The 27,050-nt window shown below is 35.4% G+C and overlaps 1 protein-coding gene across 18 annotated transcripts in view; it reads left to right on the top strand.

Moving 5' to 3' along the window:
* Positions 1–27,050, top strand: part of FOXP2 (forkhead box P2) — a 405,934-nt gene that overhangs the window by 261,973 nt on the left and 116,911 nt on the right. For 17 of the 18 annotated variants that reach the window (XM_064702660.1, XM_064702670.1, XM_064702656.1 and 14 more), the window contains one exon: positions 20,709–20,798. In XM_064702660.1, the coding sequence (XP_064558730.1) occupies positions 20,709–20,798 (90 nt within the window). Of the gene's footprint in view, positions 1–20,708; positions 20,799–23,632; positions 23,743–27,050 lie in introns of those variants that run through there. The other variant, XM_064702676.1, reaches the window with a different exon arrangement.

Genomic DNA, 27,050 nt, shown 5'->3' on the forward strand with positions numbered 1-27,050 from the left:
AAGGCCCTACTACCTGAGGCTTAATAGACAAACTTCAGTTTGAAGGAGAAGAGGGGTTTTTTTGCAATATAAGAAAAGAATGGCCCAAAATATCAAATATTTTTTACACATAGACCAATGATCAGAAAAGTGCTGTGAGGGCTAACTGTAACTTCCAGCAGTCGCTGTGATGTCAATGAGATGTGAAAGATTCCTCAAGGCAGAAAGGGCTTTTTTTTATTTCTCCTTTCCCAAGGATGGCCACTAATTGCTTAATCTCCTCCTCCTACAGGTTGGAAATAATTGCATAATGATCACAAAATCCATTTTTGTCCATATCTCTGTTGTTCTTCTCAATCAATGCCTCTCCTGCTTCTTAAACTGGGCTCCAAAATTTTCTCAGAACCTCAGAGAGTACCTTCTTTTCCCTTGGTTTTTTTTTCAAAACGTGCAGAGTGCATCAAGGATACAGTTTCAGTCTGTACTCCCTGTACCGTGCCAGGATATTGTGTCTCTTGTCAGTCAGTCAGTGACTTCCTAGCTGGAAGCCACAGCCTTTGGTGCACTGCAAGTGCAAACCAGGGTTAAGTGCCTGGAGCTAGCCAAGCCCTTCAGAAACGTTCCTTAAAGCCAAAAAATAGTTTTCAAAGATGAAAACTGCTCTGAGAGGCCAAGTGTTGAATCTAAAACGCCCAGCAAGTCCAGGGATATCCTCAGTTCCTTCTCAGAGCAACCTGAGAATGGTAACCTGTTTTATTGAGATACAGGCAGTCCTTTCAGTTGGCCTGAATTATTGTAATTTACCAACAGCTATCCAGTATTGGTACATGCCAAAAGAGTATGAAGAAACAGCTCTTAACTCTGTATTTAAAATTTGTTTATGCATTTTGATTGTTAAATCCAGTGAGAAATCTGTGGCCAAATGACTCAAAAAACTCCAACAGAAAACCATTGGTAGAACCTGATAAATAAGATGCAGAAAAGTCAGATAAAATTTAAAAAATCAAAGTAGAAAACTTCATTTCGTTTTTGAGTCAAGGGTGCTTTTCTAAAATGATGTGGAAAGCAGAGCTATCCTCTTACATGATTTTTTTCCCTAAATAGTAAGGGACAAATGATAGAACTTGGCTAAACATGTGGGAATTATGGGTTATATTATTTCATTTTTGCTACTTTATACTTAGTCATTTATCTTACTCTTTTAGCGGTTTGGACTTGAAAGGTAATTTATTAGGAATTTTAAGCATTTTATGCATACTAAGCACTCTTAAAACTGGGAGTATTACTTTGATCAAAAACTCTGCAACTCTGCTTCAAGACTCACTTAGGAGCCAGCTGGAAGAACTGGGCATAGCCCTATTCAAGGCTATTAATATTTATCATTAATCTTATAGTAAGTTATTAAAGCCTAAATGTCCTATTAAAATCTAACCATCCTGTAAGTCTGTAATTTTTTTCTTGTTTTTTGCTTTGGTTGTGCCATATTTTAAGAATGTAAGAATACTTTGGAAAGAAAACCAGAGAGAGTGTTCTATGTGGTTTGTTCATTGCAGTTTTGTTCATTGCATTTTCGGACAGAGGCAGCCATGGTTACTATCATGAAATTTGATGAAAACAGCTTTTGTTTCCTTTTTCTGAAAAACATCTCTTGATATGTTTGATGGTACTTTACATGATTTGACATGCCTCGATGTTTGTTCTCTTAGGAAAAACAGAGGAAATAAAAATTCTGACAGAAAACAAAATGAATTCATGAAGAATTAATTCAGAACTTTTTGAATATAAATAGTCTTCATTTCACTCTACTTTCTTCTAGCAGTTACTTCTGTATATGTCAGGGCAGACCCAAATAATATTCCAATCAGACTGTTTGCTGAACAACTCTATGATCCCAACTCTGTCTATTTATTCAGTTTGTTCATGTCTCCACCTCCCACAACCATGATATTACACTCCAGTTAATATTTATTTATTACTTACAGTAATATATTTCCTTTTATTGTTTCTTTTCCCTTTTTCTGTATCATGGGGTAAGAGTTGTTATCTAAAAAAGGAAGCTTTGATTTACTCCATAAATATCTGTGTTTGGCATATTCATTGGAAAATTGATGTAGCTGTGATTTTTCTCCCACACAATGTAGCTTCAAGCTCAGTCTATTAAGCTACTTTATTTCAGATAACTTCTTTGATATTGAGATCTTGCCTGATCCTGCCATTGAAGCTGTTCAGCTGTTGTCACTGATGTGGCATTTCTGTTTGTAGGTTTGATGGAGACTTAGTGCCCTCAAGTGATGCAGTTTGTATTGATCTTCATTGTTTTCTTATTGACCCAGTACCCACAAATAGAAAGACTTCTGTATTCACTTCTTCTCTATTTCTCACCCCTATGCTGAATTGAAGTTAAAGGTCTCCCTGACTGTCCTGGATATTTAGTCTAGTGTGTCTCCACACATTTCCAGGTTTGTCTCTTTCATTTTATTTCCACATTGCCAAAGATCTATAGTATGTGTTAGAGCACCCCCTGCCTACTGATTCTTCTTTGACCACTGTGTGTTTCAAGATCTCATGGCAGAATAAATTGAAATGTGAGTTCTTGTGTTGAATGAACAGATTAAAAGAGCTGGTGCTGTTAGCTCTCACTTGCCATCTGAGACGAATTTCAGCTCGGTGAGTACTTCTTCCCTGTATTAAGTGGTAAAGTAAAGGCTGACCACTGTGATCGCTGTTTTGAGTTTCAACTGGACCGAGTAAGGAACAGCTCCTTGCAGCAGTCTTGGCTAGTGGATAGTAATCAACCAGCCCTGCTGTGACAGAAAAAAAGGAGCATGCTGATACACATCTTCCTTCCAGACTACTGCTCCAATCTCCATCAGCATTCCACTAATTTCTTAATACAATAGGCAAAATATGATTGCAAAAGGAAACTTGCAGAGCAGTAGAAATTTTTCTAATATATTGTGTTTCCATTACTCCCTAGTTTAACTCTCATTTGTTTCCACAGACTCTCATTCATTTGTTAATTCAATCTCTCACTTGTTGTGAAAAATGATTATTCAGGACTAAGTCACACTTACTAGTCACTGGTCCTGATACAGGAAATATGAGGAGATGCAAGTCTCTATTATTGGGATTTCAGATTCAGCTATCATAATATTTTTTTTCTTTTTTTTTTCATTATGAAACATAACTGGAAGCATTTCTTTAGAAAAGTGGGCAGTATTTACCAATTAGTAACAGTGAATTGAGAGTGGGATCCTTGCAGCATAAACTAAGCAGTCAGACATAAGAGAAAATGTGATTTTCCTAAATAAAAAGATGTGTTCTGACTATAAAATTGGACACCAGAAACTTTTATCTATTACACTGCCTAGCTGAACAGCTATAAAGTTCAACATGTAATATAAGTAAGTAAACTTGAATTTAGGATGCAGTTAAGAGGTTGAAGAGATTTGAAGGTCATGCCTTATTAGAGTTGTCACACATATTTTTTAGTAACAATAGCACTCCTCGTTAGCCAGGTTTCTCACGTAGATTTGTATTTATACAGAATTTTGAAGCTTGAAGTATTCCACTAAAGCTTTGTTTGTTATTCCACCTACAGTCACAGAGCCCTGAGTTGTGCATTGTGCGTCAAAACATATTCCATTCTTTCAGAGTTCTTGGGGAGGAAATACGATGTAATTCATTATGCCCTGAAGATAAACAGTACCTCTTGACCTTTTCAAGAAAAGTTGCAATATTTTCTTATTCCAGAATGTAATATTGTACTGAGCCGATATCAATGTGATAAGATAAATGTTTCCTTTTCTAATGTAAACCAGAGTGCACTACATTTATATAAAAATCTTGGGGGATACCCAAAGCCTCCAGATAAAAAGGGGCAGCTTGGCTATTGTAGGTCTGCATTTTTGAATTCTCAGTCTCAAAGCACAAAGGGCAAACTGTAGCTAGTCTTGAAAACGATGGCCATTTTACAGAATGAACAGATTTTTGTGTTGCCCTGTTTAGGATCCTCCTAAAGAATTTTCAAGCAAATTTTAAAAGGTATAGAATTTGTTACCATTAAAAAAGAAGCCAAACAAAAGCCCATAAAAATAGAGATTACCTGTCTTTCTTTTCAGTACCAGGATCTTTTGAGATGTCCCAGTAGAAGCCTGTGAGTCAGTGCTACTCTGTGTGTAGTTAAATTGCTTTTTACTCAGTATTTCAAAAAATGAAAGACTAAGGAGGAGTACTGTTTTATTTCATTTCTTTTTCTGCATTTTCTGCTGTTATTCAGAGCACAGTGTTCTTTAGTGTCTATTCTTTATTTCTCCATTGCATTGCACATGGCATGTTTCTGGTTGATGAAGTCAGTTATGTGCAAATGTGGTCACCACTGAGGAGAGGGCTCTAAACTTGGCACTTTCAGCTTCCTTTCTGCCTGTAAGACAAAACATACTGAAAGGCAAAAGCATATTTGGCTTCATGGACTTAGCCCAAGTGTTAGAGTCCTAGTCCCTTTTCCTGGCAAATCTCTCTTCCAATGGCCTCATTTATCTTTATATGTTAAATGCTTTTGTATGCAGATCTGCTTATTATGTAGCATGTAAAAACCCTCTGTTATTCATGTGTATTCTATTCACAGAAAAGAGTGGCTTTAACTGCAGCTACTATTTTATATAAAATGACATGTTATATTTTAAAATCAGTTGATATTGCTTCTGCTCTTACTGCATTTGGGACTTCATAGATATTCTGAATGCTTACTACTGTAAGCAAAATAATACCGTTGCACTACAAAGCAGTAACATATTTGAACCCCTTCAGGCTGAAAGTAAGACTATTCTAAACATACTAATCACAGCACATAAATTAGATTCAGCAGGGATTAAAATACAGGAGAAAAGAGCAGTTAGGAACAGGGGTAAGAAGAAGTGAAGTATCATTAAATCCATCTATTTTACTTATGTACCATGTTAATAACACTTTTTTGACTTTTTGTATATTATTTTTATCTATTTAAACCTAAGGAATAATCTTAAAATCTAAAGAAATCGTTCGGAAAGATTAAGGTCAGTATTAGGAAATTAACTGCAAAAAGTTTTGAGAGAAGACTTTTATGTTCTTGAATGAAACAGAAACATGGGTGAAGATGAGACTATGATGTTGGGCAATGTAAGGAAGCCCTTGGAGTCAGCCAGGGAAGAAGACAACCATAATAAAAAAAGGAAGGCTGACAGATCAGAAGAAAAAAATGTACACAAGGTTTTCTAGGGGGTCACATTGACTAGGACTTCAAGAATAAAGGATTTGATTTGGCTTTGTAAAAAAATGGTCTGTTTACCAGGAAACTAAGTAGAATGTATGAACTAGATATTCTCTACACTGGAAAAGAGCTATTTGTAAACTGATGGGGTTTAGAGGCAAAAAACTTAGATACTGTGTTAGCAGATGTGCAGTCATGCATCTTACTTAGATACTGTTCTCTCTTTGGTCCCCACATTTAAGACAGTTCCATATATCTGCAGTAAAGAGAATCTAAAATTTCTTCCAGCTTAAATATAGTTTCTAGAATATATTTTTATATTTATGCATTCATTTATTTAAAGTTTATGCAGTCTGTATTCCACAATAAGAGAGCTCACTAAGGCAGAAATGGTATAAATGACTCAATGGTGTTTACCACTCAGTCTGCTGCTTATCTCCTTGCTCATTGTTAGGGATAGTTCTATGATCTGTATCAAATTCATTCTGCAGCTGTCAGTTTCTGCAAGCATATAACCAGGCAGGTAAGATTTCTAGAAGGCAGATGGCAACATCACTAAGACAACTGCTCTAATTGGCATAATCAGTACAAGAAATGAAGAGTAAAAGAGCATGAAAGTAGAATTACTTTTGTACCCCTTAAAAGGAGGCAGTGACGGGCTAGCACTTACTAGCTTCTGTAGCTGACTGTGCTGAACTTTCCCTGAACATAGAAAAAGTGCATTGTAATCTCCAAAACCATCCATCTGGCATCTTCCATTAACATGAAACAGAAAGGAAAGGGAAAAAAAAAAAGGGGGGGGGATTGTTTTTGTTCAGAAACATTTATATCTGACTTGAGGATTCTACAGAAATGTTAGCCCTTGGTGGAACGTGCCCCAGTCAAATTAACATCTCTGCACACTCCATTCTTGTGTCTCATGGCAGAATGGAGGTTGTCTGTGCCTTGAATTTCACTGTCACCTTGCTTTTCTTCTTCACTAGACTGAAGGGTTTAAAATCTGTTTGAAATTGGAATACCTTTGGATATTGCTTGAAATTAGCTACAGTGTGAGTAGACATGAAAGATTGACAGCTGAACACATATAGTAATCAGCAAGGGCAGGATTTAATTGCAGCTAATTTTTACTTGTTGAACACCCATCCATATAAAGATATTATATATTCAATTATATTTATAATGGTCTGGACAATCAACATATGGTAGAACTTAAAAGTATAAGCATTTAATTTAACACAGATTTGACTTGTCCCTTCTTCCTTTGCTTGTCAGGAGCTTTTATTCCTTTCTGTATAGGAAACAGTTTCAGAAATGCAACTCTGGATACAGGACCAGATATCTTCCTATGTTTACTCCTACTAATTATTGGAATTTGAGGATGCATTAAAGGCTGTCATGTGAAATGTTGAATTCTGTTTCCAAAACCTTATTTTTACTTGAGAAATTCAGGAAGCTTGCTGAAGCTGTATTACAGAGTGGATGAATAGATATGGCTTGTGACAGGTTGGATACAACACAATAATTTATGACTGTATGAATGTACATTGCTAAATCCCCTTCTTTTCTCTCGAGGAGAAACTTTCTTCTCCTTATCTTTCATTTTTGATTTTTATAAAACTATGTTTTTGAAGCTTTAGGTGTCATTGTTTTGTCTTCTTGTGACACCTAATAAAAAAATTCCAAACTGAACCAAAATCAGAATTCTGCTTTGCCATATATAATATGGGGTAATATTTTTTGCAAAACTTAAAAAAATATGTTCTAGAACAGAGATTAAATAAGGAGTTGCAACAGAGGCTTGTAGTTCTCAAAAGTGAAGAAATTTTAAGAAAACTTTGCCTGAAAAAAACCTACAACCTGGAAAACAAATGCTCAGGTTGCTACCACTTGCATTTGGTAAAATTTCAGAAATCACTTCTTCCAACAAATTTAATGATTGGTAAAGGTGAGAATTCCTATGAGCATTGCTCTTAGGGGTTTTTTTTGAACTTTAACTTTGTTGCAAAATGTCTATTTTGGAATGCTGGTAATTCACATCTAAATAATTTTAAATGGGGATCTTGATATATCTTATCTTGCAAGATGATGTAAGAACTTGAGTGAATTTCATGTATTCACATTTCAAAGAATGGGACCTATTAGGTCACTTTGGAGTCTGCTAGTGTTTGTTATAAAAGGGAAACTATCTATACTGCTTAAACTGTGTCAGACTAGTCAGAAAAACACATGCCTTGAAAATTAAGGATGTCAGTTCAAGTAAAATTAATTTTTTTTTTCTTAAATGGCATAATCATCTCTAGTAACCAAAATATCTATTCTCAGTGATATTGTGCTGGCCTGATTTTTGTACTCTGCCTACCATATGAGTCTTTTAAAGTAACTTCTAGTTGGGAAGAAATTTAATTTCTCTTCGACATTACTTCCATTGTTTTTATTTTGCTGCAATTCTCTTTGCACTTATAAAAAAAATGTAAAAAATTGTCCTTAATGTACAGTTTTAAGTCCTTGTAGTCTTTCTGTGATTCACCTTTTCTCTGTGTGTTTTATAGCAATGAAGGTATAATGCAGCTTTTCTTCAGAGAGGCCAGAATCTTCCCAAATTCTGATGCCGAAAAATCTAAAGAAAAGTAATACTGATGATTAAATGTTTTTAAATACATTCCTAACAATTTTCATTTTCACAGTATGCTTTTCCTAAAAAATCCCATTCTCATAGTATTGTTAAAATAAACAAATACAAGTATTTATAATATTAAAAAAACCCAAAACCTTAAGTGCTTGAAGTTGGATCTTTTTACTCTTTTCACTTGTTTTTGTGCCAATGCCACTGGTGATACACCAAAGCCTTTGCAATGCTCTCTGTTATCTGGTTCCAGAGTTCCAGTCACTTTTGATGAATAACCTGCTTGCTCCTTTGCCAGCAGCAGATGGAGTTCAGTCCCAGCTTTGAGATCTGGGGCACTCTTGGAGTTGGTGACTAACCTGAGCTCTGGAAATTACTTATTTTAGAGCCTTTGTCAAACTACATAACTCTGAATACTCAGTGTTAAGTGCCTAAACATGAGGATGAGAAATACTATCAACCATATTAGTATTTACACAAATTATTATATGGTACTATTTTTGTGGATTTGATTGATGGCAACTCTGGAAACACATGCTTTGGATTCTTTGGGGGTTTTGCCACTGTTTCTTTTCATTAAAGAATTTAAGGTTTTTCATAAAACCTTGGGTGTTGTCAAAATTTTGACTTTCCTCAGTAGAACTCATCCCAGATGCATAAGGTGTCTATATAAAACTGGTACTTAAAAGTCATCAGCCGATGCACCATGGGAGGTTCAGGATGCAGCAGTTCAGAATGAAAGGAGTCTTGATTCCCCCACCCTGGAGTGTCTGCTCTTGTTTCTGACATTTTATTTTTTCCAACCTGTATAGATATAAAATTAAGGTTCTTTGACACTCTCACAAGCCATCCCAAAGACACAACCTGGCTGCTTCTGCCAAGAGAGGCTCCAAAACAAAATTTGGCTCAACTGTTTTGACCATATAGCCATGATCTTCACTAGTAAATTAGACACATGGATACTAAACTGAGCAGCTGACACAGGGTGAGACACACATGAGCTAACACACATTTTAGTCCCCAGAACTGGGATAGCTGCAGCTAATTCCATAGTCAGATTGGTCCTTGGAAAAGTCTGCAGAGCTGTGCCAGGGCATGGCTTGGGAGTGCGTGGGTCAGCACAGGTGAAAAATGCATGCCCAGAGCTGTACTCACAGCTTGCTGGTGCAGAAAATCACATTCTCAGTTAGTCTCCAGTTTTCAGTGTAGGTGAAGCCTGAGAGAGTTGGTAAAAGTGATATTGTCATCATACCTTTTTTAGTAATGCACTCCCTATGTTTTTTGCAACTTTGTACATGAAAGTGTTTTCAGGGTTCATGCCTTAGTGTTATTAATGAACCTGGGTATTGCTGGAGCAGAGGGTGAGAACCTCTGACATTCATCTAAAATCAAAGATTGTTTCACCTGCTGGCAACAGCTCTTTCTTCAGGTAGCAGCATAAGCCTTATGCCATAAACTGTGCTCCAGAAAGTATTTCAAAGCCATCCCAAAGTCCTCACATAAAATAGTTTCTCTCCTGTTTTTATTCTTCAGTCCACTGTCCTATGGCACAAGAAGAACCCTGGGAATTGCAGTAGAGGAGTAAGCATTATCCAGAAGGCTTTCTCATAAAAGACAAGGCCTTCTCACTAAAAATGCTGTAACACTATGATGTCTGTCATGTATTTTTTCCCAAATCTTAGAGATGAAATTATCTATGCTTTATCTTGCAAAATAAAAAAATCAATCTCTGATAGATTATATAAAATTTCTAAAAGAAATTAAAATTTACTGTAGATTGTAACACTGTACTAGTATTGAATATATTGTCAGGAATAGATCCATGTTTTGTGTGATACTTGAAACTCATGGTATGAAGAAGTGATGATCTAGTAAGATAGATAAATGTTCACAGAAAAGATGCACTGCATTGTTCCTAGTAAATTAAATTAAAAGGCAATATAGTTACAGTTTGCTGAAGTTTAAAATGGACCAAGAAGGAAAAAGAAAGTAATATAGGAAGGATAATCTGGAAAATATTTCTAGGACGTGAAATCTGAGCTCTGCAATGTGGAAAGAGGACTGGCTTTAGAAGAGAGGACTAGTGGCTGAGCTTAGACCATAGTAAGTTGATGACATGACAGTGGACTAAAAAAAAAAAAAGCTGATTATTAAGTTTTGATTTATGTAAAGAGTAGTTGAAGGAATATATGGAGTAAAATTTATATCTAAACTTAATTTCCAACATGTTTTGAGCATGCACTAGATTGCAAATGTTTTTTTAATGTGCATGTTAGTGTAGTGATTATGTAATATATGTTGCATGGTTCGGAGGGAACCTTTCACAGTCTGATGCCAGAGTACTGATGTGAAGTATTACATATGTTTGGCACCAGCATACCTGGGTGTGTCTGCTTATACAAACGCATTTAAAGGTGATAATGCCCCTGAGCATATTCATTATTATAATTCTTTGATTAGCTTGCTGTTTGGGAAGATTACTGTAGATGCCAAGGCAGTATAAAAAAAGATCATTTTTTCCTGGGTGAGTTTGATGAAGTGTGATAGAAACATCTACCTTTTAATTCAAATGTCTAACCTGTTGCATTTGCTCATGCATATTACTTGGGAATTCCTTGCACAGCTGCTATCAGTTCTCCAGCACCTAAATGCCCTGGGATTTGCAAAATATCTTTATTCCTCTTCTGCAAAACAATTTTAATAGCTTCAGGTCTTTTCTTTTTCATCCCTACAAGTTTCTAATCATAAAGAATATACTTCCTACTAGATGTCCTCACAAGGACTGAAACTGGATGAGGAGCCCGAGGACATTTGCCTGTCTCTCTATACTTGCATTTTAGCTTAAAATTAAAGCTCTTTGTCATTTCACTCTTCTTATAATCTTCACTCTTAAAGTCCCTGAAGTAGAGAATGCTTTCTAAGTAGCACTGTCTACGCAGACTGTTAGGGCTACCCTTCAAAAAATACAATTCACTCGCCAACTACAGCAAGAACCTGAAGGTTCATATTCTTCAGAGACAGAGGTGTCTGCATGGTGGATTGTGCCTTCTAGATCATCACAAAATGCACCAAAAAGTTAAAAGGTAGATAAGCAGTCCAAGTGAAGAGCTGAAATTGTAATAATTCAAGCAGATCAGAGTAGACTGCAAATGCAGGTAGCTCTTATATAACACATATAAAACATATATGTTTTATACAAATATATAAACCAATTTGTGATCACGAAACAGAGGTTCCTCTGGCATCTCTCTGTCCACACTTAGTGCCAGATTTTAGTGCTCAGAATTCTTCCAAGGAGTTTAGATCAGACCTTTTGTTTTCTACACATTTCAGAACTATTCAGAACTATTGTCCAATGCCACCATTGATAAGTTTAGTGTCTGGAAACGGGCTGCTATTTGCATAATTTACTTTATATCATCTTAAGACAAGTTTTTACTGGTTTGTTTGTTTTTTTTAATTGCAGACCTAACTCCTCTTCTGCCTTGAAAGACTGCAAATAAAATGGCTATTGTCATATTGCCTGTTTACATTCATGTTTATTGTTTCTTCCCCAATCACTCTTTTATTGAATATGTTCCTGTCAGTTTAGTTTATGTTAACTGAAGTTTTAGAAAGCATTACAAAAATATCCATAAGAAAAAATAAAAAAATATATGCAGTAGGATTTCAGTTCATCTGATTTACCTTTAGCAATACAGACTGATTTTTAATGTGGTTGAGATTACATAGTGACTTTGGATCAAATTAGTTCATTAAAACGTGGCCAAAAATGGATCACGTTTCCAAAATGGATCATGGTTTTGCCTTTTTTTCATTTGTGAAGACGTCTGACTTAGGTTGATCTAGTTGTGCTTTGGACCCTCATCCTTGCCGTATTTTTCTCTCCTCTTCTTAATTCTCCATGTCAGCCATGCATCTTTGTTGTTTCTAGCAGGAATTGTAATTAGAAGAAAATCTTGTTTTCTCCTACTGCTGTGTCCATACTTGGAGGGGAGGACACAAGAATCCTGATCAGGATCTCTGACTACAGTTAGGACTCAGAGCATTTATTTCTAAGCCATCTCCTGTTCTGTATACTATTTCTCTGTTCAGTCCAAAATTTCAAGGACAGTCTCATAAACACAAAAGTGGTCATGTAAGATCGGAAAATTCCAAAGAGCAACTCTGTATGTGCAGCTCTTGCTGATCCTCTGCTGTTAGCTCACCATGGAAACAAACCATGCTGGAGCTTCATGATATTCAGTTTATGAGAACATGGTGTTATTTGAAATGTAGCAAGGTGTTAGACATTGCAGTAATCCGAACTTGGCATGCTTTCACAGGAGCCACACAATCAAATAAAGCAGGGCTGTGAGACACTTCTAAAGATCTTCTGTGTCCCAGAGCAGAATTGGTGCTCTTAACTGTTCCCTAAGATGCTGCTTGAACAGGTTCAGTGATAATGATTTTGCAGCATGTACGCAATTTATTGTACTCCTTCACTACTCTACCATTGGAATGTTTCTTTATAAATTTAATTAAATCTCTCTGGATTCAGTTTAAGGCCATTTTTGCTTGTGTTTCCCATTTAATACAATTAATTTGTTCTGTGCAAGAACTTGCTGATGACTGTTACCTCTTTAGGGTTGGGGTTAATTCCTGTTTTTATGATTAGACTTCTGCCATCCCATATGTTGGCTGTTGGCATCTTTATACCATTCCTACCTGGCTGCTGGTAAAATGATCCACCTCTTTGAACCACTGTGTCCCAAGCTGGGTACGTTTCACTAACTGAGTCTTTAGAAGATTGAAGAAAATATCAGTTTTGTATGGCACTTCTATTTTTATATCCCAGTTGCTTTTATCATAATAATAGGACGGGATTTTTTTTAATGTCTTGAATGCATGATTTTCACCATAGCTCTATGTATTAAATTTAAGATTTCTTTAAATTATACTCTTGTAAGAACTAAAACTCAATAATTAGAACTATTAAAGCTATTTAAAACATCTTTTAAATTTATAAAATCAAATGTGAAAATCAGTCATGACCTTTTTCTTCTCCACTGATAATCAACTGGATATTTCAGTAATGGCTTTTGTGCCTTCCTCCCATACACTAAAACCTTGGTATGACCATCTTGATCATATTTCCTTTTATGGTTACAATCTCACTCATTCCTCTGGACATGGATTTGAAGGGGCAGTGGTAAATCAAATTGTTATCATTCAAATATTTGGAGCCCTTTTAATCAGTGACTCTTCAATGGATATGTAATTTCTTATACTTGGATTGGCTGAGAGAGTTTGATTAGTACAATTACTGTAATTTTATTTAATTTTGGTACCATGTATATCCATTTTCTTTGATGGGTAGTTTTGGTTACTAGCTTGCAAGAAAGGTATCCAGATGAGGAATCTGTGCTTCTGATACTTGGTGTCAGCACTCCTTTACCAGTGAGCGCAGAATGTAATTTAATTGAAAATAAATTGCAAAGATAGATGTATTTCATTCTGACTTCTAAATGGCTAGGGCTATTTTAGGGTAAAATTGTTCTGGCATTTGTTCTTCACGTGTTATTTTACCTCTCTGTATTGCTTAACAAAATTAATCAGTTCTCAGATCTGTCCTCTCAAACTTGAGGTTCTATTCTGGGAATCTTGCTGTTGGCCAGAACAAAATGTTAGCATGCATGCTTCCTTCTGGTTTGTATCTACCTCACTTCTTGGTTTAGTTTATATCTTGGTGATAATTTTTTGTTAATAATTTGATTAATAATCTCCATGTTTAATTCATTGTCTTTAATTTTAAAATTTCCTTTCAGATTTCTATCTGTAAAAACTCTTGCCTTCTAATAACCTTCTAACAGTTGCAATGCTTCCTTTGGTACTCTGTTTCTTTCCACTCCCAAAGTTGCTCTGAATTTTGATCTTCAATTAAAGCAGTCAGAAACAAAGCAGTGTTGACTTAGGTAGAATAACAGACGATTTGATAATTTATAAATAAGAAAGGAACTGATGCAAGTTAAATCAAGGGCAGCTTCACACATGTGATAACTGCCTGGATTTTTTTTTCTTTGCCTACACACTTATTTCCAGCTATTTAATCTCAGTTAGCAGATTTTCATTGGAAATAGATCATACCAGATTTCATATGGAAATCTGGTACATGCCACCATTACCACAATTTTTTCATGTAGAACTAAGAGATTAGCTCTCCTGTTTAACTATTACATGTCCCAATCCTTTAAAAATCACATCCCATGGAATAAAATAGCAGTGTCAGAATATTTGTGAGCTTGGATTGCTGGCTTTTTATGTGTGCACTGTTTTGTTGTTTTTGTTTGTTTCTTTTATTTCATAAATTAAATTAGTCACTGTGTAATGTAAGGAGGAGCAAAGAAGTAAGAGTAGATTGCTTCTGTGTGTACAAAAAGAAAGTTAAGTTCAGGCATGTGGGATGAAAGAAAGGAGATTGTCAGGTTCAAGCACAACTTTGGTGTTGTGAGCCCCCATCTCTCCTAACCTTTGACATTTGCATTCTTCAGCTGGTTTGAGCTTTGGAGAAAGCATTTGGATTTGCTGTCAGGCACCATGTTAAGTGTGGTCTGACATGGAGCCCTAATGACCAATGCAGTCCATGTCTACAGGGAAGACATTCCTGCTAATGCTGCCAGGAACTGAAGCATGGAACTGTTATGGGTGTTTTGTTTCTAGTTCTTGGTCAGTCAAATAATGGGCAGGGAAAATTAAAGAGTTGTTTTTGCAGAAGTCTTTAAAAGCTATTAAATTGGGTTATAGGGAGAGAAGCTAAATTGGCTTTATAAAATGAAATATGTAAACTGCTAATTCCTAATGCCCTGTATTTATTTAGCATCCTTCACACAGGAAAAAAAAAAAGAAGACACTAAATAAAAAAACCCACAACCAAACAACAACAAAAATGCCAAAACAATTAGAGTGAAAAAAAATCTGGTAATTAACTATTATTTTTCACAAAACTAGTCTAATTACAAATCAGTCATGGTGAAATGAAAGGTCAATAACTACAGATGCATAATTTCTCTCTGATAGATTGCTGTTTGAAAATAGGTTTATGAAAATTATGTGATTAATTTCCTTTTATTAAACAGCATTATAAGATTTCATGTTGCATTTATCACTTTATTACTGTTACTTTTTCTCTTCAACTCAAAATTAATCCTGGATAACATCAAGATAGAACAGAAGTTCAGGTAGATTGAGGATCATTTCTTCTACTGGCGTTTGTGTTGCAGGGAAGACCACAAATCTGAATCGAAATCAGAGCCTCAGTATACTGAAACTGGCAGTATCAGCCTAAGAAAACAAACCACACACACACACCATCACCCTTGCTGCTAAACAACCAACCAACAGCAAAGTGCTTTTAGTCCAAGGAAATGAGAACCATATCCAGACATATTCTTATGTTTTCTGAGCTGAAGCACTTGAGGAATGTAAGTATGTAAGTTAAACTGTGATCCAGAATGTCTTTTTCTACTTGCTCCCAACCCTCAATGTGCTCTGCTGTTTTACTTTGAAATTCCCTAGGCATGAAGAGTTGCTCTCCTGAACAAATGAAGAATTTTCCCGGCCTTGGAAAAGCTGGGCAGCCTTTGGATCCAAGAGCCAGCCAATCATTTGCACAAATTCCTATAGCGTTAATGTAGCAGATGTTTTCAAACATTTTCAATGTTCACTTAATCCTGCCCTTAGGGTTGGGCTTAGGACCACCTTTGGTGGGCACTACCACTTCTTGTCCTCCTGTCTAGCAGCCTGGTGGTAGGAGTACTTGGGAATGTAATACAGTCAAAAACTATTGTCTCTTCTTCTGGAAGTTTCAAACATTTGGATCTCTTCCAGGTCTGTGTTCTACTATTAGGCATGGCACCCTAATCTATATTTAGAAGACAGAAAAACCTTTTTGCTTGAGTATTGGCATAGTCCGATGTTGGGTTAATTGAATGAAATCCTTCTTAGGGAATATCTAGGTTTTTTTAGGTATTATATTCCTTGAAATTGGTGCCAACAGCCTTAGCTGTCTGTTCTACTTCTATAGGCAAACACTGTAAAAATTGTTCAGTCTATCTCTTGTAGGTAAAATCAGACAGGTTGTGTGGTTTGGATTTCTGTTACACACAGATGGACTTTCCAGTGTGGCACATTTGTCCTCAATTTTCTTTGTGTGGCTTAGAGAAAAAAGAGAGTTTTTCACTGGGGAAAATAGGAGTTTGCTTTCTCTGTCGAGGCTTCTGGAGAGACTGTTCATCTTAAATTCAAGATTCTTTGGCTAGTGCTAGCTGCTTTGCTACTGCATTTGGAAAGATTATAAGCTTCTGTGCTGACTGACTCTGATATTAATTAGAAAACTTTCTGGGCAAACACAATCAGTGAGAGACAAAGGTTTAGCCATATCATTTGAGTGCTATTAGGAAGACTTAAACAATGTTGTTTTTCAGTCACTATCTTTTGAGGGGTTTGTACAACTATGAGTAATTCTGGGATTCTTGTTGGGAGCCAGCCAGAGAATAGGCCCCGAGCAGGTTATAAAGGGTCAGAGGTTCTCCTGAAGTGTTTTTTATAATAAATTTAGCCGTGTAATCATTTGGTTAACTTGTTATTCAACCAGTGCAGAGCAGTCTTTGGCCTTAAATCCAGCTTAGCATGTTGATATGTTTCGGTTGCATAGTGCTACCAGCGAGATGACTCTCGTTTGACATATTCAGCCATTTGGAAACTTAGATGTTCAGAAACTTATTTTACGTTCAGCAGGAATGTTAGGGTATGCAGTCATTTGAAAAAATAAAATAGGTATTCAGAATTGGGGAAGAAAAGAATCTGGTCGACTTCTGGCAAGTGTTTTGGTTATCTGCAGAGTATACACCTCTTGTCAGTATAAATAGGGAGTGCCTGTATAAACATTCTTGTTTCGCCTGTTCCACATAATAGTTTCTTGTATCATATTTCTTTTGACCTCGCTATCTGAAACCAATTACAGGAGATCCATTTGGGCTGCATCTATTTTCATAAGAAGCCCAGGCAGCAGTGTTTTTCTCAGAGATGAATATCAACATCAAATATCCTTCTGAGTGCTTTGTTATTTATGTTTCAGAGAGATTTTGTAGCCTTCAGCTCTCAAGAATGTGTCACGCTGTGCTGTTTATACATTGACGATATTAATGGGCATAGATGTCATTTTTCATTTTAACGTCTCAAATGCAACAGGCTGATAGGTTAAACATTCCTGGTTTTAAAGGAAGGATATGAGTGACATCTGTTTCCTAAAAATACACATATATTTAATTTCTAAAAAACAGAGTAATAAGCTTACCATCTTTAGGTGACAGCTTTCACTTTATTAAAATGGTCAAACTTTAAAAATAATTTTGAATCACGCTTAGATCAGACAGAAGGGTTTGGAATACAATATTAAAGGAACTTATATCTCCTAGTAATACTGCCAACAAACAGCAAAGTCTACCGCAATTTATCAACTTTAATAGTGTGAGTTATATGCAATTATTTTCATTTCTGTTCTGCTTATGTTTTAGCTATGCCAAAGCTTCGTAGTAAATATTAAGAAGTACTGTTCCCAATAAATATTTTACTAGAAGACACAGTGAGTTCTGGAAACCATATGCCCAGATTTTCCTTCCTATATAGCCATTACTTAAAGCTTCATAATTATTTTCATTTACGTAATTAAAATAATTTCTAATCCTCAGTTCTTTTTATTGCTTTTGTCTACATTGAATTTTTTTAATAGTTTTACTAATTTATATAATTAAGGAAAAGTTCCTACTAAATTTGAAACAAGTGTTATTGGCAACTAGATACAATTCTGAGTGCTGTAGAATCTGTTCTTTCTGCACTTAACTTGAGGTGGGACTCAACATAAATTTGATTTGGCAGATTTATAAGCATCTGTTATTTTATCTTCATTACACTGTTTTTAGATCACGAGTTATTGTCAGAGAAATTTATAAATGATACATGGGATGGGTGTTTACTGGAAGTGTAGATGTTAAACTATGAATTTTGTAAAATACTTTCAAGTTGTCAATTTATTTTGCAAAGATTTAATAGCAAATGAATTTTTAGAACTATTTTTTTACAGTCTGATGATCTTCACTTATGAATAATGTCAGTAATAATGCTTTAAAATTAACAGTATTTCTGAGAGGTTGTTTACTGTGTAGCAAAATGTAAAGTTAAGCAGCAGACTTGGAGAAAAAAATACTATATGATGACTGCTCTAAGAACAAAGGCTGACAGTGATTTCTCCTTATGAGTTTTAAATCATCTCTGATCTCTTGAAATTGTTTTCTGTTCTTCTTCTATCTCCTGTGTTTACAATAATCTAAACTGCCACAATAAGATCACTGAAGTATTCAGGTAGTCATCATTTATAAGACATTCTGTATTAAAAGATAAGCCTTTACTCCTTTAGAGATATCCCAACCAGCACATACGAATCAAAATAGTTTAAGTAGTAGAGCCTTTTATGCAAGCATATCCTGTTGTGCTGCCTTGCTTTTTCATGAAGTGTGACTCTTTTTGTAGTTAGCTGTAGGAAGTCATACTTTCTTAGGCTCATTCCACAGGAGTATGCTAGCCACAATTTGAAATCAGTCTAGATTAAATCTAAGCTACAGCAGGCTATGATTCTCTAATTTTCAAGTACTGTAAATGTACAGATTTACTGGATGTTTACTTGCTTGTTTTATTGTATTGATGTGAAGACACTGCTGCTGAGGAAGATTAGGATTTCTGCAACTGCCAAAAATAAAAGATTATTGTGTCTATTTTTTTTTTCCATTTCCTCTTACTCCAGATCTCATTCTCCTAGCAGTATCATCCCAAGTGGTGAGGTTAGTTTTCCTCTGCAGTCTCATGAATTCTGGAGTGCAGTAGTTCTCTTGCTTCCATTCAAGTTTTCCTTTTGGAGAGCACTAGACATTAAAGAATACAAATTTGCCACATATCTTCTGTTCATGGGTTCAATTTTAAACCACTGCAAGAAGTTGGGACCAAATCCTGGTGCCCCTGAAATCAACAGATAAATTTAACTCTGATCTCAGGCAGAGAAATACTGTTCTTAAGGATATGCTCAAGAACTGTGAGTGCAGAAGAGATCATGCACCCAGTGGTTCCTTGGTAACAAAATATTTCAAGTGCGCTTTTAAATATGTTAACTTTTTGTTTATTTTTGGCAGAGAGAAGATAGTTCTGTGTGTCTCATTGCTTAGGTTCAGAGGAATGTATACTCTTTGTGTAGCTGACCTGTAATTACTTGAGAATTTGATGAAACAATACAGGGATTGTTGTGGGAATGTCTCCAAATGTTAAAAGTCTGCTCTGCAAACTTTGTACCAGGGCCTTCTATGGGGAGACAAATCAATGTTGTTAGGAGATGGTACTAGTGCATTCACTTTGTTTACTTTGGTTTTCTATGTCTGCCTGCCTTCTCAGAAAACTTGCTTGGAGCCAGACTGTAGCAGCCCTCTCTCTGTCTTTTCATAATTGATCAGGGGATGACTGCCTTCCCTGAGGGTTAAGACGTGGCAACTTTTTCTGTTTGCTCAGCATCTCAATGCAGTAGTTCAAACATTGTTCACACCAGCTGGCAGTGTAATGCCATATGCACATCTTGTCAAAGCAACTGTTGTCATGGATACTAGAAACTATCTTAAAAACCAGCTCATTTGAGTCTAATCAAAATTGTACCTTTCTTTATCAGTTGAGAATCTTTATTATTTTAGGGAACATTGATCAAATGGCATTTGTTGCAGTACATTCCATCTGCAGTAGGTTTTAATAACAGAAATAACAGTGTGATGTATTGTAAAGCTATAAATGCTATTTATTGAGCTGATTTTTCTAAGGGGAAAAAATGAGTTCTCCAGGTAGTTTCAGTGGAAATGTTTTGAATCACGTTTTTTGGTTTTGCTTTTTTTTTTTTTTTTAATTTCCAAATAAGTACCACTTTATAACACTTGACATTTTAGAAATAATTTTATAGGAAAAAATAATACAGATTAGCATTCTTTGGGTAGGTAGAATGTTTGTTTATATTTCATATGCTTAACTGTATTTGGCTGAGTTGAAATGAAAACGTAAAATAAATGAAAACATCTTCTATTTTGATTGGTATACTGTCATCCCTGAGCCTGATCTGGTTGGTTGAGTAATAATTTCTTTGTTCTCTGATTTTCCTAAGAATGCAAATTAAAACCACTCATTTTTATTTGGCATTAAAACTGTACTCCTTTTTTTTTTGTCAAAGGAGAGGTTTCTCCTTGAATTGTAAGTACAAAAAGTGTTTTTAATCTTCAATGAATATCCTTATTAATTCACTTTCAAGATAATCTGATGTTGATTTGTCAAATTTAATTACAGCTTCTGGTAACACTTGAAGTCTACTTGCTTTTACTTCAAATTGTAATACGAAAATGCAAATTGAATGATAATTTGCAAGGGAGTGGGCATTTTAGTTGAACACTCAAAGACAAGTTCCTTGTGGAAATGAGGCTATTGATGCAGTTTATGATTTTTCCTCTTCAAGCACTTCAAACAAATTAACTTTATTTCCTGCAGGATTTCATGTACATCCATAAATTCTAGTGAAGTCTTATATATGTACTTTCAGAATATTTTTTTTAATGTTTCAACTAAAAAAAATAAAAACAACCCTGAAGTCTGAAATATAACAAATACAAATCGAATAGGAGGGCATTTTGTTCATTCAATTGGACTTTTACCTAAAATTAGCAATGAGTAACTGATTTCTTTCTAGGAATTGGTTGAATTTATTTACTTTTTTCTTTTTTTTTTTTTTTTTTTTTTTACTTTTAGGCACTCCAGGCAGCAAGGCAGCTGCTTTTACAGCAACAGACAAGTGGACTGAAATCTCCTAAGGGCAGTGAGAAACAGAGACCGCTGCAGGTTAGTGAAGTCTCCTTGCTTTTGGGACCTTGATGTCAGGGCAGAGTGCGGAGCCGGCTGACGCGTGCGGGGTGTGTGGCTGTGCCTGTCCCCTAAGCCGTGTGCCTGCATATTCACGTGCTGCTGCTTACTGCACAGGGAAAAACCACTGCAGGATACAGAAGCCTTGTGTGGCTGTACATGCTTAAAAGGTCTGAGACTAGGTCTGAGTTCAGTAACTGTGGTACATTAATTCTTTATAGACATGTTACAGGTTTGGTATGTGATTTTTATACGTACATGGTTTAAGTTGTAAAAACATGTTAAGACTAGGAGCAAAACAGTATCTGTGAAAAAAACAGAGAAAAGCTAAATACCTCACAGTTACTATACCTAAGTGACAGAGAAGTGTTCAGAAACTTAGCAACACAAGTGCATGAAATTATGAAAGCTGCTTCTGCTATTTTGGAAAAAAACATATGTCATGAAATTTCACATTAGGATGTTGTTGGGTTTTAGATTATGAATGATTAAACAAGAAGTTCTGCTATTGAATAGTTGTTTTAAATGTATTAGTAAAAACATAAAAAGAGTTTTATTCCTAGAAAATTTTATCAGTATGGTATTTTTATGAGGTATTAATCATTTATTCTTAATGCAGAGTTCCATACCAAATTGCATTCTGCTGACAAAACTTGTTCTCTCTTGTATATAGACCAACATGGGTGCTTAACTGCTGAATTGCATTTTATTGCACACAATTTTATTTTGTTCAGGAAATGAAAAAAGTATAAATCCTACCATTCTCTTCCTCACATCTGTTTTTCTGGGTGTGCATTTATTCTCTCAGGACTTCCCCTGTTTTCTGATGGAGTAGGGTGTTTTTATCTCATTTTTAGTTTTTGTCATGCATAATGGAGGACCCCAGGCACTAGAATGTATTTTTTTTCTCCACCAGGGAAATGTTGTGAAATTTGTTCACTCATGCAGTTTCTGAATGTGATTCTCATTGTCTCCTTTTCTTTGTGAAACTTGGTAGAGCAGTGTTGGACACAGCAAACAGTTCCACATTCCTGATCAGCTCTCTTCAAAGACACTTTTAAGGTTTTATTTATTTGCTCAAAACCAAACAAGAATTTAGGAATATGACTAAAGGAAATGGAAAAAAGGAAAACAGGACATGATGGCATCCTGCCATACTGTAGTTGTAGTCCATTCCTGGCTGAGACTGAGTCCTGGAACCCCCTCAACTTCCCACTCTTCACCCTTGACTTTGCTTTGTAAGTGCAAATTCACATTTGCTGTGTATCAAATACCTTCTGCACTGAAGTCACATAAGAAGTGTAGACATAAAGGTAGAAGCTTATCAACTATGTGGGCTTTTTAAGTTTTTAAAGTGGAATTAGTGACCTTGAAGGGTTGAATCATGACAATGATTGATTCAATGAATATTGTGAAAGTGCTTAATTCTGCCAGCTCCTCATTCTGAAAGGTAACATGGGTTGTATAGAGAGTGTACAAGATCCATCTAGCCCTATGTTCTGTCTCTAAATTGGCCAGAACCAGGCACTAAGGAAAGTATATGAAACAGGAATAAATAGTAGTATTTTCCCAGTATATGTTTTCCATATTTTTTCTTTCATTAATCCTCCACCTTTTAAACCAACACAGTCCAAGAGGTACTTCTCTTTTCACATTCTCCACCCATTCACAAACTTTGTTTTCAAGGTTAAAGAAGTCTGGCGTTTCAAGGTTAAAGAAGTGATAGGCGTTGTTGAAATGATAGAAAATTATGTTTAGAGGCAAAGACAGAACCCAGAGGATGATGAGATGAAGAGAGGGAGTCTTGTGCTTTCATGCTTTTAAAACACTAACTATGGCCTGGTGCCCTTTAAATGCTAGGGCTTGATGTGTTGGTGCTGTATCACTTGTTTCCCAGGAGGCATCAGCATCTCATGAGTCACACTTGAGAGGCAGGAAGAAGAAAATAAAGTAAATAATTTTATTTTCAGAAATTGTTACATGCTCCCTAAAGTCTAGATTATTGCTTATTTTCCAACTTTTTCTTTCATCATCACTGTGTACATAGTGTCTCTTACTGGCCTTGAACGCTTCATTTGGTTCATTTTTAAAGGAGAGGAAAAATGGAATTTGCTCCCAGACTTTGGTTTTATGTATCCAATACCATGTAAATTCAGGTATGAGCACAAGCTACATTTTAATTTTCTTTTTTAGTGGAAAGAATATATAAAGGTTTTGGAAATTAGTCCTTTGAGCTTTACTACTTCTGTCTCTTACTGTTCATTGTTCATCATGTAGTGGGAACTCACATTTTGATCACCGTGTTGCCTGTTTGACCAAATACTGTCATAAAATTGTACAGTACTATTATTTTCTTCTGGCAAACTTAATGATAACTTTAGCCAAAATCTTCTAGCAATAGAAATTGCTAAATTTGTATAAGCTTTATAAGAAAAAATTGAAGGTTATAAGGCAAAAATACTTGTACTTGTGTTTGTGATTGAGAAAACAGACTTCTAATATTTTAAAATACTTTTAATTAGTGCATATCTAATTTCCTCCATTTCAGAGCAATTTACTAATCTGGTAACTGTGGATATGTTAGAATAGATTTATAAATCTAGTAAAAATGCAATAAAACCTTTAAAATAGCTCATACATCTGCAAGGATATATGGCTATTAGGTAAGCCTTGCCATGCATCTTGTGCTCTGTAGTTTGATGTAAAATATTCTATTGTTCCATGAGACAAAGAGGAAAAAACCTAGTATTTATTTTAGTGGCCATCTTTTTGGGGGGAAAGTAGCATATGGTGTTTTTATGTATGTTCTCTTTGTTGTTTCATAATGCGTCAAGTATTTTAGTGACTTACAGCACCTACTAGCTAATCAGCGAGTTGAAAGCTGATTGAAGAAACCTTCAGCTTTGCAAAAAGAGGGTGTTGGGTAAGTCGTCATGTTCTACTGTGCTTTACTGAGGGGATGGCTTTAGGGGAACTGCTGAAATTTTCCTAGAATAATTTAAGTGTCTTTTGTATCCTCATGAAAAGCCTTTACAATTGTACCACTAGCTACATGATCTATTGTAAAAGTGCAGAAGTTTTTGTTTTAGTTTCTAGTGCAAAAGTTGCATTTAACTAGTACTTATCCTGTATTTTCAGGGACAGGAGGCTTATATTTAGATTGCGAGTTAAAAGAATACCTGCAAAAATTGCTGTTTCAGATAGACGCTTGTCTTGATCTGCTATTACTTTCATTTACATTTGTCTGGGTTTCACACTGCAGATGGCATAACCATTAGCATGTCTTATGTAAAACAGAAGAAGAAAAACATCCCTTTTGACAAGCTTGAGTACCAATTGTGGTAGTGATTTTACTTTCATGTATAGATATCCGAATAAATGTATTTGAAACATGTTTATATATGCCATTCATTACACTGATGCACCAATTGAATGGACCCAATCAGTACATACATTGATTAATGACATATTGCAAAATAGCTATGGAGGGTTTGTGACCAGAGTTGAGGGTAATGTTAACCTGAATATGATGAGATAATAGCGTTTACTATTTTACTGTGCATCCAGTAAAATATTGCTGTAGTAAGATTAAGATTTTTGTAGTGCCATTTTTTGTTTCAGAATATTTTTCTTTTCTGTAGAATTGGTTATAATGGTAATCCACAGTGAAGCTTACTAATTGCTTTCAAGGATTTCTCTCCTTATCACCAAATTTCCATAGTAGGCATAACAGGAAAAAAGGTCACCTTGGCTCTTAGAACATGTAGTTAGTTCCTTTTCCTAGGGCAGAAAGTCACTGTCCTTAGAGCCACTGAAGAGCCTGGTATCATCTAGCATGAGTTTTAATACTGGCAGCTTTATTTTCATGTAACATTTACAGTCATGAGCAAGAGTTGGGGTTCTTCAAGAACTGTGAGAGCACAATCATAACCCAAAGGTAAATGCTGTCAATTTTCTGCTGTTGGTGGGTATTCATGTACAGCATTGCAATTATTTCCCTTCCAGGTAGGCAGACTCTATGCTTAGACTAATCTGTCCATGATACACATACTGTTGTTGTCTGCATAGAATGGTGATATGCACAGTTATAATTCCATTTGTTTGCCTAGTTGTTTCTATTCCCAGTAATGTCCCTAAAGGAGTAGTTTTTTTCACAGAGTCAGACTGTGAACGTTATGTCAATGAGAATAAATAGATAATTATCTTCAGCCCCATAGTTTAATATATCTACAATGAATTGGTTTGATGTTTTTTCTTCAGGCTAGGGGATTTTTTGTTTCAACATCAGTACAAATGCATTCTATAAGAGGATGGCATGTCATGAAATCATGACTCCTGGAATCAAAGGGTTAAGCTCAGTGTGTACCAAGCCAGTTGTATAAATATCATGCTGTATGGAGTGTTGAGTTGTTATGGTAAGCTTTGTTTATTTAGCATAAGCACTTCACTGAAGTGTAATAATTTGATAAAATTTGGGAAATATGTACACTTAAGTTTAATTACTTAGTTTTTATTTCATTGGTGAATACCATCAGAAGAACTGTTTTTTTTTAAAGACACTCAAAATGCAAAAATTTAGCATGAAAAGATATTCACAGTCTCTTTTATCCCACTCTCCTTGCTTTACTCTCTTCTAGTTTGGTCATCTCCCTTTGGATCGTCATATGGGCCTGAGTTTAAAATTCATTGCACATAATAAATAAGCAAACATGTCATTAATATTGTAACCTTTAGTTACTTTTTTTAAACATATATAAGGACTTGATGAGAGATGAGAAATAGGGAATGTGGGAAAAAAGAGCAAACCCCACTGCTTTTAAATTATATCCTCTGATTTAATGCACTTTGACTTCAACCGTGCATGCTTAATATCAGTCAAAAAGTGCCATTTTAAAAACAGAAAAAAACTTGTTATGGTTGGAACTTAGAGAGTTTTCCTTGCATTACATTGAACAGAAATACAAATAAATCTAACTAGTTTAAAACTCTTTTTTCATAAACTGCATGTTACATATTTCTGTTTATCTAATGCATGCTGTTAAGCATAAGAAGTCGGAGGATTTTTACATGGTAGAAAACAGTGATATAGAAAGATGCAAATGCATAATATGTAGTGTAAGAGGAGAGTAGTGATAAACAGTCTTTCTCCCTCTTGAGTATAATTCTAGAGGAAATGTGTGGCCTACATATAAGCAAACATTGAGGCTTGGGGTAAATTAAATTTGGAAGATAGCTGCTGGAAAATCATAAGTCCCATTTTCCCTTGTAAGTCTGTTCGGAGGAATATGCAGTTATCCTCTGACGTGCAGAAATTTGCATCAGTAATACCCACTCTAAAGACAAGGATAACCCCAAGAGATGGAAAGAAGGCAAGGAGTTATTTTTACGTAAGGTGTAGGGGGAAGGGAAAGGAGAAATATCCATGTTCAAGCTTATATGGTGTAGAAAACAGGAGTTCCACTAAGGAAGAGGTATAAATACAATAATAAAGGAAGAAACTCAAGACATTGTTTCTTTCATTTACAGTGGAAATGTCAGTGTCATAAACTTGCTGGGAAGTTCTTACTTCTATAGATAGAACTTGCTCCAAAGACTTACATGCTGTTCTTGACAAGCTTTACTACTCATGAAAACCCATATTTTGCATCTTATTGCTGTAAAAGCTTCTAATAACAGATTCAATTTAAATCACATTTTGGTCTGAAAACTTCCAGTATTAAAATATACCTCTACTAAGAAAGTGGCACTAGTTAGTATAGTTTGCTTTTCAGTTTAAAGTATATCTGCATCACCTTGAGGTGTTATCTCTTACTGTCATTTTCAGGAGGATTAATAATTCCAGCTAACCTTATGTGTGATCTTTGTTACATGGGAAAATTTTAACTAGCACTTTTCTAACAGAATTTAGCACATAGTAGATTCATCTGTATCTAATGGAGACAAAAAACCCACAAACAACTAGGTGATGCAGAGATCACCTCTTTATCCTGACAACATACTTGTAATATTACAAAATATTTTGGATTCAGAGGAAAGTATTATGCAAGTTCTGTTTACAGGTATTGAATGTGCAGAATACTAATTAGGATTATTATGTGATCAGCGATTTCAAGAGGCATTTTAATGTTGAACACATGTCTGTGCAGAATCTGATGTGTCAATCTGTTACTATGACTGTCCAGAAATTATCACCTGCATCACTGGAATGTCTTTCCTTTCCCCTTTCTGTTT

The sequence above is a fragment of the Zonotrichia leucophrys genome, chromosome 1A (genome assembly GCF_028769735.1).
Source record: "Zonotrichia leucophrys gambelii isolate GWCS_2022_RI chromosome 1A, RI_Zleu_2.0, whole genome shotgun sequence".
Lineage (NCBI taxonomy): Eukaryota > Metazoa > Chordata > Aves > Passeriformes > Passerellidae > Zonotrichia > Zonotrichia leucophrys.